General features: G+C 37.4%; 2 protein-coding genes and 1 long non-coding RNA gene across 3 annotated transcripts in view; 2 read left to right on the top strand and 1 right to left on the bottom strand.

The window, feature by feature from the left end:
• The window catches only part of LOC114157468 (uncharacterized), a 34,580-nt gene extending 34,209 nt beyond the window's left edge, over nucleotides 1-371 (bottom strand). Inside the window, exon 1 of the long non-coding RNA XR_003598160.1 lies at nucleotides 286-371. This is a non-coding gene — a long non-coding RNA (uncharacterized LOC114157468). The remainder of the gene's footprint in view (nucleotides 1-285) is intronic.
• Nucleotides 290-1,743, top strand: gphb5 (glycoprotein hormone subunit beta 5). Its single transcript, XM_028038470.1, has 2 exons — nucleotides 290-491; nucleotides 1,477-1,743. Exons 1-2 carry the CDS (start codon nucleotides 291-293, stop codon nucleotides 1,663-1,665), a joined length of 390 nt encoding a protein of 129 aa, XP_027894271.1. The 5' UTR covers nucleotide 290; the 3' UTR covers nucleotides 1,666-1,743.
• A 6,662-nt stretch (nucleotides 1,744-8,405) lies between these two features.
• gpha2 (glycoprotein hormone subunit alpha 2) lies at nucleotides 8,406-13,640 on the top strand. Its single transcript, XM_028039262.1, has 3 exons — nucleotides 8,406-8,529; nucleotides 8,815-8,999; nucleotides 12,565-13,640. Exons 1-3 carry the CDS (start codon nucleotides 8,418-8,420, stop codon nucleotides 12,667-12,669), a joined length of 402 nt encoding a protein of 133 aa, XP_027895063.1. The 5' UTR covers nucleotides 8,406-8,417; the 3' UTR covers nucleotides 12,670-13,640.
• The last annotated feature ends 51 nt before the right edge of the window (nucleotides 13,641-13,691 follow it).

The raw sequence follows: 13,691 nt of genomic DNA, 5'->3' as shown, positions 1-13,691 counted from the left end.
AATTTGATAAGTTTCACTCTCATGCAAAAAGAGAGAAAAATCATTTTTTTGTTCAACATTTATGTGTTTAGGCTATATTTAAAAAATGCTTTTTAAGTGCTCTCTTTTAATTAGACCATTACATGACCAAAATCATACTTTATAACAATAATAAAAAGGTATGGAATAGTTTGTCCAGTTTTAATCATTACATTATGACCTGACAAAAAGCTAAATACAAATATTTTAGCGCTTTATTTAACCAAAACTAGTGAGTTGTAACTGTTTCATGTGTTTCCAACATACCCAGCATGCCGCTGCGTCTCCTTTCCCTCTCCGTACTCCTCCTCCTTGTTGCCGCGGCAACTGTGGTGTGTGTCTCCATGACAACGCCGCTCCAGAGTTTCCGGGGCTGCGCAGTGCGCGAGTTCTCCTTTGTGGCCCAGAAGCCAGGCTGTAAGGGGCTGCACATCACCACGGAGGCCTGCTGGGGGCGCTGTCATACCTGGGAGGTAAAACAACGACCAGAACTTTCTAAATCCTGTTTATTTATAAAAGAGAACATATGTAAACAATATTTAATTTATGAAAGAATAAAAGTCTAAAATGTGAAGATATGATTTAAAATAAGTGTTTTCATGTTATATTTCACCAGAATCAATTAATAAATATTGATAACTTTATTTATATTCATTAATTTTGTCAAATTAATGACTTTGAATTTATTCAACAAATTAAATAATAATCAAATATTCTGTTTGCTTCATTAGACCTGTGAGAGATTTTCTACAACTAATAATTGTACAATTTACTAAAACTTGCTATTGTGTATAAATGGAATAAACTCTATAGTACTGGATTTCAATTTCAGTTTTTCAATTCAATTTCAACTGTTCTAAACTGCACTGCAACAACTGAATTGGACCTGTTGCATTTATATTTAGTCCCGTCACTATTTTACTTAGCAACCCCGAAAGCTAAATGGAAAACCAACATTTAGCTTTATGTAATCTAGAACTCAACCCAGAACAACTAGAACCAACATTTAGTTTTATTGTTAACAAACATTTAATTTTATACTTCACTAATCTTACCAAACATGGAGAACCTACACTTAGTAAATGCCTCTCTCTTATTCAGAGAGGCATTTACTAATCCTTTCTCCCCGAGAGAAAGGATCCTTTTTCTCTAGGGGATCCAGAGAAACCCCCAATTAGTTTATAAATTATGGATTACTTATTTTTATTAACCATGGGGAACCAATGTTTAGCTTTGTCCTTTTCCTTTTTGTCTTTCTTTTGGTTTTGTTGTTTTGTTTGTATTTTCTTCTAATTCATGTAAAGCACTTTGAATTACCTTGTTGCTGAAAATGTGCTATATAAATAAAATTACCTTACTATATTCCTGTAAAATTATGGCAGGTATATTTCATAAAATAGGTAAGAACAACCAGTTTGCAGCTCCCTTTGATGTGTTTTGTGTTTGTGTACCCTGCAGAGACCGATAATCGAGCCCCCGTACATCCACCGACACCACCGCGTCTGCACCTACAGCCGCATCCGACACATGACGGCCCGGCTGCCGGGCTGCCTGCCCAACGTCTCCCCTCTCTACCACTACCCAATGGCTCTGCAATGCCACTGCACCTTCTGCTCCATGGAGGACACAGAGTGTCAGACCTTCTGATAGATACCTGTTTTTAATCAATAAAAATGATTGCTGCTTATGCACAGGAGCTGAATAAAATGATTTTAAAAAACTGCATTCATGAATACCAGAATGATATTGTTGCACTGTCTGTACTTAAATTTACTTTATGTTATAGAAAGATGGTTGGCCCTCTTGATACTTGAGAAAACTCAGGTTTTTAAGAAAATGGCTGCTTATCAACTAATCATTAGTTGATAGACGAGATCAACTGACTTCAGATTAACTCATTAATAGATTATTTGCATCTGTAACACCAAGTTTTCAAGCCATAAATGGGACAAAAACAAAGAAGTAAAAACAATTGTGGATGTCTGTCCCGTCTACATGGTTGGGTACATGATTTTATACGAGCCAGTCATCTTAGAAACAGAAAAATTTGGCTAATCTTCTCTTTACTTTGTCTGTGTGCCCAAAATGACACACACACATGTAACAGAAACACACTCACACAAGCAGAAGGATGTGATATAACCCACACGCACACACAGATTACATGAACAAGTTTGGAGTCGAGGTGGACACTTTAACGACATCCTTGAGATGCTGTGGTTTCCATGACATCGGAAAGCGGCAGAGCCCCTGAGCGACAGAAACATCGGTGACCTCGCTGAGTCACCTTGGAGTAAATGTGTGTGTGGGTGTGTGTGTGTGTCCCGTCTCTCTGCTGATGAGGTGCTGCGGCTCATTCAGACCCATCGTTTCGGCTTTTCTCCGCCGGTGGGAAAGTAATCGGAGGAAACTGTAGAATCTGTGACTGAATGCACAGATCGGTGTCAGCTAACAGCTTTGAGTTAGAGCGTGCCATAAAGAAGATGGTGTCACACATTCCTCTTTCCATCAGAGTGGAAATGTTTGGGGCAGCATGATGATTCTTTACAAGATGTTTGCATGTTTGAATGAAAAAAACTGAGCATTACTCCAACAGATTTAAGTTTAAAGTAATCCTTTAAAGTCACAAACAAGGTTTGTCTGACTAGAAATAATATGGACCAGAATTCAGACCTGAATCTTACTGAAAGTTTGCAGAAGGAGCTAAAGATTAGGGTGATTGTTATGGCTATGTCTATAAAATCTTGATGATCCCTGGATAAAGTTACCTAGTAAGATTTGTAGTGGTGGCACCGCTAATTAGATAGTTAGTTGTGCTAACCCAAAAGCACTAATCATAAACATTAGTTCAGCTAACACGCTATACCAACATGGTACTTAGCAAAAGCTAATGCTAAAATGCTAAATTCGACCATTATGACACCCTCATGTGTCAGTGACAACATGTGTTACAACACATGGTGTATGTGGAGTTGCACGCGTACAGTGGTCAAACCAGCTGACCAAATGTGCTGGAGCTCTGCTAGTGTTGCTAGGTAACAGTGAAATGTCTGTCCAATGTGACTTACCAGCCAAAGCAAAGTGCCTTTAATTAACTAAATTCCCACCAGCTTAGAATTGCTTTTGAAACGTTATAAATGAAACGTCAACATTTTGATGTGTAATGATGCTACTTGACAAAATGTAATGTTTCAGTTGTTGACTGTGTTTTTTATGATGTCAATGAAATCAATCAATGAAATGTGACATACAAATAAAATTGATTGATTGATCGAACAATTGGAAGGTTGTTGAAACAGCTCATTTTCCAGACTCCAAAAAACATTAATTTACTGTCAAAAAGTATCTGGGTGATTTTTTAAGTGTTTGAGTCATTTTAGAAGTAGTAGACCCAAATGTAAGTATAAAAAAAGTGTAAACTTTGCATAATATATCCCCTTTAAAAGTTTTACTACGCCTCAGCTGAGTGGCTAAATCTTGGTTATGCCTCATTCATTCACCTCATGATAATCCATAATAAAACCATACTATGTTTTCTATGTCTGTTTTAAAAATTAAAGTCTATCCAAATCAAAAGTTGCAGAAAAAAGACAGCTTTCTGGTCAATAGTTCAACTGTTTAGGAGTTACTGTCATCGTTGGTCTAATTTGGTAGCTACGTTGGTCTAAAACGGCTCTGGATTTTAGTAAGTATTGTTGCTAGGATGACACAGAGCCAACACTTCCCCACAATATACCTACCATGTGCTGAAGCCACACAGACACGCAGCTGATCCAAACCCGCAGGATCTCCTGACCCGACTCTGTCCTTCCTGAGGAAAAAACAGATTTGCTGTGTGTGTGTTTTAGCTGCTTAACTCATTCACAGTGTTCATAAACCAACACCTGAGCACACAAACTTTAGTTATTATGTGACTTTCTTTATGCACGAGTGTGTTTTTACATGCGAGTCTTTATCTAGAAAAATGCAGTAAGATAAAGTCAACTGTGTATGTGTGGGCGTGTGTGTGTGTGTGTGTGTTCTGCACTGATGGAAAACCTATTTAGTTTTCCTCTGTGTCACTGCAATAAGTGGTCCCTAAAAAAGCCTTAAAACCGGTGAACCAGTCGGAGATGCGAGGAAGGTAACTCGAACGATAAGGAAAGAGGTTAAAGATCTGAATATTTCTGGAGAATTTGGCTGTGCAGGTAGGAGGAAAATCTGCAGAGAAGGAGAAAGAGAAGTTGGTAGGGGGGAAATCCCACACACTCATCTTTCTAATCGTGGGTGTGTCAAAAGCTATAAGTGGCGTCCCTTCTACCTGTGTTACTTATATTCCTGCATGGGGCTCAGGACAGACATTCCCACACCTGCTAGACAACTCACCTGAAAACAAGAACTCTCACCTGTCCAGGTAAGAACCAGATTTAATTCATCATCCATGTGATTAGTGAGAAAGACTCTGAAACATATTTTTTCTTCTTAGTCCTCTTCAGGAGATAAAATATATATTTTTTAATGAACAGGATTTAACTGCTAAAGTTAATTGGAAAATAGTCACATTAACAGAGAAACGTTTATTATGTTCTCTCAAAATTGATTAGATCTAAATTGGTGTTTTGCAGGTTGTGGGGTTTTATTTTTAAATGTGCCTGTTACTGTCATTTTAAAACAAGAATAAAAGCAATTAGACAAAAACAGATGAGTGCATTTAATTGCTTTAATACATTTTGACTTGGCTAATATGTAACATCAAGATTATTTTCATTTGGCAAAAAAAATGCATGACAGTAAAGATGGGTGAAAAATAATTTTCGGTAAAATCTTGATTTTCTTCCATGTTTGAGTCCATTGAGTTTCCATAATTCAGAGTGATGTCAGCACGTCCCGGGCAGCCATCTTGTTTGACAAGCGCATTTTTGGAGCTTTTATTTATTTGGACTTTGAATACAGGTCAACTTTATGACAAAACATTAGGGCCAGGATACAAAATGAATTTTAAATTATGAGAATAGAGTGGTATTGCAAGAATAAAGTCAGGTACGGTATGAGAACCCCAACACAAAAAATAAAAGTTTTAAAGAGAAATGTTGAGCGTCTTGTGAAGTTATGCTTTGGTATTGGTTTTACAGTTAATAGTTAATGCTTAACAGAAATACTTCACCTTTCAGCATGAAATTACTATCAGTAGCAGGACTTTGAAACAATTGAGTCCATTAAAAAAAATTAAGCTGGACTGAGCTGATCAAGTCAGATTTCATACATCTACAAGCTTTTTTTTCCCATTAAAACACTTTTTTCATGTAATCTTAAGACATTTTTCTGGTCAAATTGCGTCTTTCTTCTGCTATTATTATGACTATATTCTCATAATTAAACATTGTAGCCAGGCTTTAATGCTCTGTTGTACAACTCAGAAGAGAAGACTTAAATAAAGGCTACTTTTTAAAAATATTTTCTGTCATTTGTAAATTCTTCTTTAGAAAAGAAAGTGAGAAAAAATAAAAATCACATCTATTGTGAAAAAAAAATCAATGATTTTATTTTTAAGCCATATTGCCCAGCATGATATGAGAGTAAAATGTACTGCAGGAAATGTGCTACAACGCAGTCTTGTCAAAGTATACACACCCCTTGAAGGATTACATGTTTTCAACTCTGACAAGCTTCAGTTTATGGATTTTTACTTTTGATTACAAATAAAAAAATCTAAAGAGTGTGGTGAGCATTTGAATACAGCACCCCTGAGTTGATACTTTGTAAAACTGTCTTTAAGTTCTTTAGGGCCTTTATGTTTCCATCAGTTTTGGACTGATGGAAATATAAAGACTGAAATGTTTGTCCGTTCATTTTGTAAAACAGCCCAAGCTCAGTCAGATTAGATGAGGAGAATCTGTGAACATCAGTTTTCCAGAATTACAGTAGATTCAAAATTAAGTTTAAGTCTAGACATTGACTGGATCATTCTCCCCCCCTGAGCTGTGGATCTCTGCAGCTCCTCCAGAGTCACCAAGGGCCTCTTGGCTGCTTTTCTGATTAATGTTGTCCAGTTGACCCTGTCTTGGTAGGTTTGCAATTGGGAAACACTCTTCCCACATTAGATGATGATTAAACACCAAGATGTTCTGATGCTTTTCAGAATCAGGCATCTTTTTCTCATTACTTTACATTAGTGAACCACTTTTAATAAAACACATCAAAGCTTGTGGTTGTAACTTGAACTGTTAATTAAAGGTTATACATAATTATTTATATTTTGAAGAGCACCGTCTGCTGTTTTTCTGTGCAAAACTGATCATTCTATCCAGCAGCGTTTCTGCAGGTTTCACAAAGTCAAATTTAAGACTTTCTAAGACATTTTTAATGTCAATGTGGGGGATAGTTGGAGGCTCCTAATCCAGATAGTGCCAAAACTAAAAGTATTTGGGGGGTACAGAATGCAGCTGGCCTTGTATGGAATGGCAACAGACATGAGGCAGTGATATAAATTAACTTCATCCTCAAAACTGGCCAAAAATTTGGATTTACTCACTATAGATGTCAAAAAGCTAGCAAGCTAGCGGTAGCATCAACCGCTTCAAGTCACAGAATGCAATAAGATGTCTGCACACAACTCAAACTTTATGACAGTAAAGTCCTGCGAGGAAAAAAACCCCAAAAACTTATACAAGATCAAGCAGTCCAGCCTGTGATTAATGTATTTAAGGCCAACTCACATTTTTAATTTAATTTAAGACATTTCGAGGCCTTAACTATAGATACATTAAAGACTTTTTAGGAACCCTGTTCAGTGCAAATTTTTAAAGCTTTGACAAAAACATTCATAGATAATTAGTTATGACAGAGGAAACGTTTTGATTGTAACTTTATTATTGGAGCCTCCCTAACAGATGCCCCAAAGCGAGACAGAACAAACCTTCTGGAGTGGAAACCCCACATAAGAGGAAAAAACAGGGTTTTCCCCTTCGCCATCAGCTGACACAAAGCCTCAAACGTAAATACTCAGCCTCAGTGCTGACCTGTTATTGTGGTCGTTCCTACGGTCCTAATTGAGTCCCAGCGGGGGTCTTTCTGCTGCCGCCACAGCGCTGATTCACAAACCTGGAAAAAGCTGGTAAAGCGGAGGGCAGAGGTCAGGATCACTAAAGTCCCAGGAAAAGTTTAGCTTTGTTTGCACACGTGTGGAAGTGTGTGAGTCAGGAGGGGGCCGGGTGTCACATAGCATGTGTACATATCACATCTGGACTGACGTTTATGAAGAAAAATTATTTCACAGTGTAGCATTAATGCTCCGTGCAGTGAGAGGGAGAGATGTTGTACGTGATGAAGTTGTGTATGTGCATGTATCAGCAGGTAACTGTTCGATGAGGCAGACTGGAAAGACACAGACAGGGCTGTTATTATTCACATTATTCATTCCTGCAGGAGGGGAAATCACCTCAGAGGAAGGGGGGAGGCTTTAATTTGAGGGGAAAATTGAGCAGAAGAGGATAAGAAATTTTTTAATGGAGCCCCCTAGGAGACATGGGGGAAATATTTTCTTTTGCTTTACCTCGCGATAAATTTGCAAATAAATCCCGGTATATTTTGTATTCAGTCACAGTGATAACAAATGTGCAGAAAATTGGTTGAAAATCAATGTGCTAACTAACACGCTCATGTATGTTTGTATAATATCTTTCGGTGGAGATGTGACTACACATGAACCATTCAGACTGACGGCGACTAAAACTGTCAGATGGCAATTTTACCTGTGAAAATATTCACAAATAGTCCAAATAGTTTGGGTGTTTCTTTCCTTCTTACAGAAAGTTTCCGTCATGTTTATGTTTTAAAGTAGGAATGGAAAACCCATGTTTGACCTGTTTTCCTTCAGCATTTTGCACATAGGTTTGAGGTGCTTTCATTAAAAAAAAAAAAAGATATAAAACTTTGAATAACTCACAAATGAGATATTAACATAGAATTCCTACATGGAAAAATCCTCATATCGTAAAAGAAACACTTTCAGTAGTCAAGAAGATGCATGAACTAACTGCTAAATACATTATTGTGAGGTAAAAAAAAAAAGAAAGAATGTTCTTAGTGAGAATCTGTAAATTTGGTTTGGTCAGCCCAAAAGCAAAACAAAACACACTTTAATTAATTTAGAGAGGCCTTCACTTGTTTAAATCAAAAGTCAAAGAACCCAGATAAATGATTTATTTATTTATACAGGTTGTCTCGTTGAGATACAATATCTCATTTACAATTTAAACATTTACCTGTTTTGGTAAAACAAACAAAGCCACAAAACAAGCAATTAAAAAATCTGACTCAATTAAATAAGCAAATAAAACATGAGCTTCTTTAGTTCATTGAGCTCATTGATTGTAGGATTCCAGTAATGTTTAACGTACCGTTTTGTCTGATCTGTCCAGATGTTGCAGAGCATCTCACATATCTGCCTGCTGGCCCTGATGTCGCTGCTGATGCTCTTCTCTCCTCTCGGATGGAGCAAAGAGAGACAAACCCCAGGATGCCACCTATACCGTGAGTTTCAATACGGAAAAAGTAGCAAATAACTTTGCACTATAACATCTGGCAAAAAAAAAAGAAGTTAACTTTGTTGGGGAAAAAAAAAAAGAGTAATTCAGTTCAGGTAGAGGTTGTAAATCTTCACAACTTGTTAAACTAACAAGTATATCTTTTATATCCAAAATAAATACATGTAAAAATAAAAAAGCTAGTTTTAGGAACTAGTACAGTAAGGAAAATCTCAAACCTCTCTAAGTTGATCTGCCGAGTCTAGTTAGTGCTGTTCCTCCTTCCTTCCAGCCATCAACGTGACGATCCGCAGCGATCGTCGCGGCACTTGCAAAGGGACCCATCTGGTGTACGCCTGCGTGGGCTACTGTGAGTCCAGCGCTTTCCCGTCCCGATACTCGGTTCTGGTGGCCTCAAACTTCACACACAACATCACCTCTGCTTCACGCTGCTGCACTATCAGCAAGGACGCCAAGGTGCGGTCTTCTTTGTTTTCTCAGTCTAGATCAGTGGTTCTTGAACTTTTTGGACCTGTAAATACCAAGTTTTGAGGGCACCACCATCAAGATACAAATTTTAAAAGTATACTACAAAGGGAACTGGACTTTCTCAGGGTGTTGTCTCCTGACAGAGAAACAAACAAAATAAAAAATTATCCTAAATTTTGTGATTGGTTAAAGGATAAATAATTAGGTTTTCAATTTAAAGATTTCCAAGTTTAAAATAAAAGAAATATAAAGTTCCTTGGAAGTACCTTCTTCAAGTCTAACAAAATTGTCAAACATTTGTGCTACGTTTGTGCAGCAAAAATGTATGAGGGGCCGTTTAGGACAAAATTTACGTTTTGTCTCTCACACACTACCAAAAGGTCTCGCACACTCCAAAAAATTACGTTTTGTCTCTCACACACTACCAAAAAGTCTCGCATACTCCAAAAAATAGCCACCCACACTCCAAAAAATTACGTTTTGTCTCTCACACACTACCAAAAAGTCTCGCATACTCCAAAAAAATAGCCACGCACACTCCAAAAAATTACGTTTTGTCTCTCACACACTACCAAAAAGTCTCGCATACTCCAAAAAAATAGCCACGCACACTCCAAAAAATTACGTTTTGTCTCTCACACGCTACCAAAAACTCACGCATACTCAAAAAAAATTACTCACGCACATTCAAAAAATACTCAAATTGCGTATACACACACTACTAAAATGTCACACACACATTCACAAACGTTAACTTTCTCGCGCACATACACTACTACCAGCTCGCGCACATACACTACTACCAGCTCGCTCACATACACTACTACCAGCTCGCGCACATACACACAAACGTTAACTTTCTCGCTCACATACACTGCTAACAGCTCGCGCACATACACTACTACCAGCTCGCGCACATACACACAAACGTTAACTTTCTCGCTCACATACACTGCTAACAGCTCGCACACAGACGTTTATCTCTCACATACACAAGACTAAAGTTGAACACACACACAGTACTAAGACTCGTTTTATGTATGTGTGAGAGCGAGACTCTTTATGAATGTGTGAGAGCGAGACTCTTTTTGAATGTGTGAGAGTTGTCACGGAAGAGGCGGGGCATAATTTTTGGATCAAACTGCGCATGCGTAGATCCTAAACTATAAGTTTCGATTGTTGACTCACTGTATGTTCTATTACTTAGTATATTTCTGCTTTTAAATATATATAGAACGTTTAACTTTCTTGTAGATTAAATGTGCTATAGAAATAAATGAATCTGATTGATTGATTAAAAATAGCAAAATTGCTGTAGTACAATCTGTCCACTGGGTGCCAGTATTACAGGAATTATTAACCGGCGCCAACTAGTGCCGAAGAAGAAAGAGTTTGCTATACCGAATTATGCCCCGCCTCTTCCGTGACAACTCTCACACATTCAAAAAGAGTCTCGCTCTCACACATTCAAAAAGAGTCTCGCTCTCACTCATTCATAAAGAGTCTCGCTCTCACACATTCATAAAGAGTCTCGCTCTCACTCATTCATAAAGAGTCTCGCTCTCACTCATTCAAAAAGAGTCTCGCTCTCACACATTCAAAAAGAGTCTCGCTCTCACTCATTCATAAAGAGTCTCGCTCTCACACATTCATAAAGAGTCTCGCTCTCACTCATTCAAAAAGAGTCTCGCTCTCACACATTCATAAAGAGTCTCGCTCTCACTCATTCATAAAGAGTCTCGCTCTCACACATTCAAAAAGAGTCTCGCTCTCACACATTCATAAAGAGTCTCGCTCTCACTCATTCAAAAAGAGTCTCGCTCTCACACATTCATAAAGAGTCTCGCTCTCACACATTCATAAAGAGTCTCGCTCTCACACATACATAAAACGAGTCTTAGTACTGTGTGTGTGTTCAACTTTAGTCTTGTGTATGTGAGAGATAAACGTCTGTATGTGCGCGAGCTGTTAGCAGTGTATGTGCGCGAGCTGGTAGTAGTGTATGTGCGCGAGCTGGTAGTAGTGTATGTGCGCGAGCTGGTAGTAGTGTATGTGAGCGAGCTGGTAGTAGTGTATGTGCGCGAGCTGGTAGTAGTGCATGTGAGCGAGAAAGTTAACGTTTGTGAATGTGTGTGTGACATTTTAGTAGTGTGTGTATACGCAATTTGAGTATTTTTTGAATGTGCGTGAGTAATTTTTGAGTGTGCGTGGCTACTTTTTTGGAGTATGCGTGAGTTTTTGGTAGTGTGTGAGAGACAAAACGTAATTTTTTGGAGTGTGCGTGGCTACTTTTTTGGAGTATGCGAGACTTTTTGGTAGTGTGTGAGAGACAAAACGTAATTTTTTGGAGTGTGCGTGGCTATTTTTTTGGAGTATGCGAGACCTTTTGGTAGTGTGTGAGAGACAAAACGTAAATTTTGTCCTAAACGGCCCCTCATAAAAATGTTCTTTTGTACCGCTATCATTTAAAAAATATTAAATGTTTCCAGCGGTCGTGAAAGGTCAACCAACCCCTACCTTCTACAAATCTGACTAAATTGGCGTCAGTGAACTCAACTATGTTAGTGTTGAAAAAAATTGTTTGTGCTGCTTTTGCTTTGAAGATATTAATGAAAGCTTGGAGGTCAAAAGGTCAACTAGGCCCCCACATTATCCAAGTTTAACAAACACGGCATCAAATGTTTGTGCTACGTTTGTGCAGTAAAAATGTTCATTTGTGCCGCTATGATTAAAAAATATTCATAAAAAAGTTTCCAGAGGTCATCAGAGGTCAACCAACAACATATTTACTACGTCAAACAAATTTGGTGTCAAACGACTCAGCTACGTTTGTGCAGCAAGAAAAATTGTTTGTGCTGCTTTTGCCTTGAAGATATTAATGATGACCTATGAATACTTTTTTAATATCTTTAAAATGTAAAATGATGAACGCCTCCCAATGACATGTTTTAAATTGCCACTATATACATAAAATGAAATGAATTGAAATTGAATTACTTTGCCTTAAATATTTAAGAGACAAATTTCAGGTAATAAGTTCAAACCAAGTCTACTGGACTGTAAGGTATGAAAACACTGGAAATCATCCTTATTTATCAACTAGCCAATCCCACTGGTTTTCAAATTTGGAACGGTTTGAACTTAAACTGGGTTTTAGGTTTTAAGTTCTGACTTCAGAAGTAGATGGAGCAAATAATAAATAGCCATCAACACATTTGTTAGCTTCAGCTTGTACAGAGAATGCTTATCTTTTCATAGTATTCTTATGAAGCAATGAACACTTTACTGTTTTTTAGGTGTTTTTGGTCATTAACGAACCTTCACAGGTCATTTCTATTTAATATTTATTCTAATATTAAATACAAATGATATTAAAATATAATTTGTATTGATATTCTGGCCAGGATATCATTTGTATTGATATTCTGGCCAGTTTACAGTGGCCTGCATAATTGTAAACTGTTTGGGGACCCAAAACAGTTTGGGTTTGGTCCCCAAACAGTTTGGGGACCATAGTTTTGTTCACAGCATGTGGATATTCTGTTTTTTCCAGGTCAAAGTTCGCCTGGACTGCCCGCGAGGTCGGCACTACGACGAAATCGAGATCCTGACGGCGAAGACGTGTCGTTGCGACATGTGCCGCAAATCCCGCTACTGACATTTCATCACTTCTGGACAAAATGCTGGATTCCAACAATTCACCGCATAAAAAGCAGATTATAGTTTACAGAGTTAAAAACAAAACAAAACTATTTCAACAGAAATTTTTCCACTTCTGTCCATGCTTTGAATATACAAAATATGCCTAACTCATCGAACTGAAAATGTTTTACATTTTTGTCCCTAATTTTTCTTTAATCATCGAAAGCAAGATGGCCGCTGTCCTGACACTTTCAGTTGTTCCTGGTCCACACCTGAATCAAATGAACAGTCATGCTTATGACTGAATAATTTGTCTCAGAAGACTTGTCTAAACTTAGCAGGACCCCTGTTGATTAAACTCTAAAATCCTGAAGAAGTCAACAAAATTAGCGTTTTATTCATCTCAAGTTCTTTTTAATTACTGGATGAAAAATGTGTTCTAGTTTCACTTTTATTCCATTTGTCAGTCATGTTCTGTAAGAAATCTTTTCTTGGAAAAAAGTGACAAAAGTGTAAAAACTGAACATTTACAAAGCCTGGAACAGCAGTGTCCAAAGTGTGGCCATTAGAATGATTCTGCATGACCTTTGACATTAGACAGACATCTAATATCTAAATGTCTCTCTGCATCTGGATTCTAGATGCAGAGAGACACAGTCTCAATTTTTTAGAGTAAAGTGTAAAATGTTGGATACAAAAGGTTTTTAGTCTTTTTATGTTTTTTCTCTTAATTCGCTTTTTTGAAGTCAATAGGAAGTGAGAGCACAAACGTCCAGCAACATTTACTAAGATAAAGACTTGGACACATGTTCAATAAAATAAGGAAAATCAGACTTTTTCAAAGACCGAGTCTCTCCCTAATCCATTCTAAACAAATCATAATTGTAGACAAAAAATTTAAATAAATAAAAAAACGTATGCTTTTCTCTAAATAAAAAAAAAATCTGCGACATTGTTTTTATATTTCAGAGGTACGATGATTTACAAATCCCTTTTCTATTAAAATCTGAATCAGTTGTTTGCTTAATTAAAATACTG

Source organism: Xiphophorus couchianus, chromosome 14, assembly GCF_001444195.1.
Source record: "Xiphophorus couchianus chromosome 14, X_couchianus-1.0, whole genome shotgun sequence".
Classification (NCBI taxonomy): Eukaryota; Metazoa; Chordata; class Actinopteri; order Cyprinodontiformes; family Poeciliidae; genus Xiphophorus; species Xiphophorus couchianus.
This window is presented reverse-complemented; position numbering and strand designations above follow the sequence as displayed.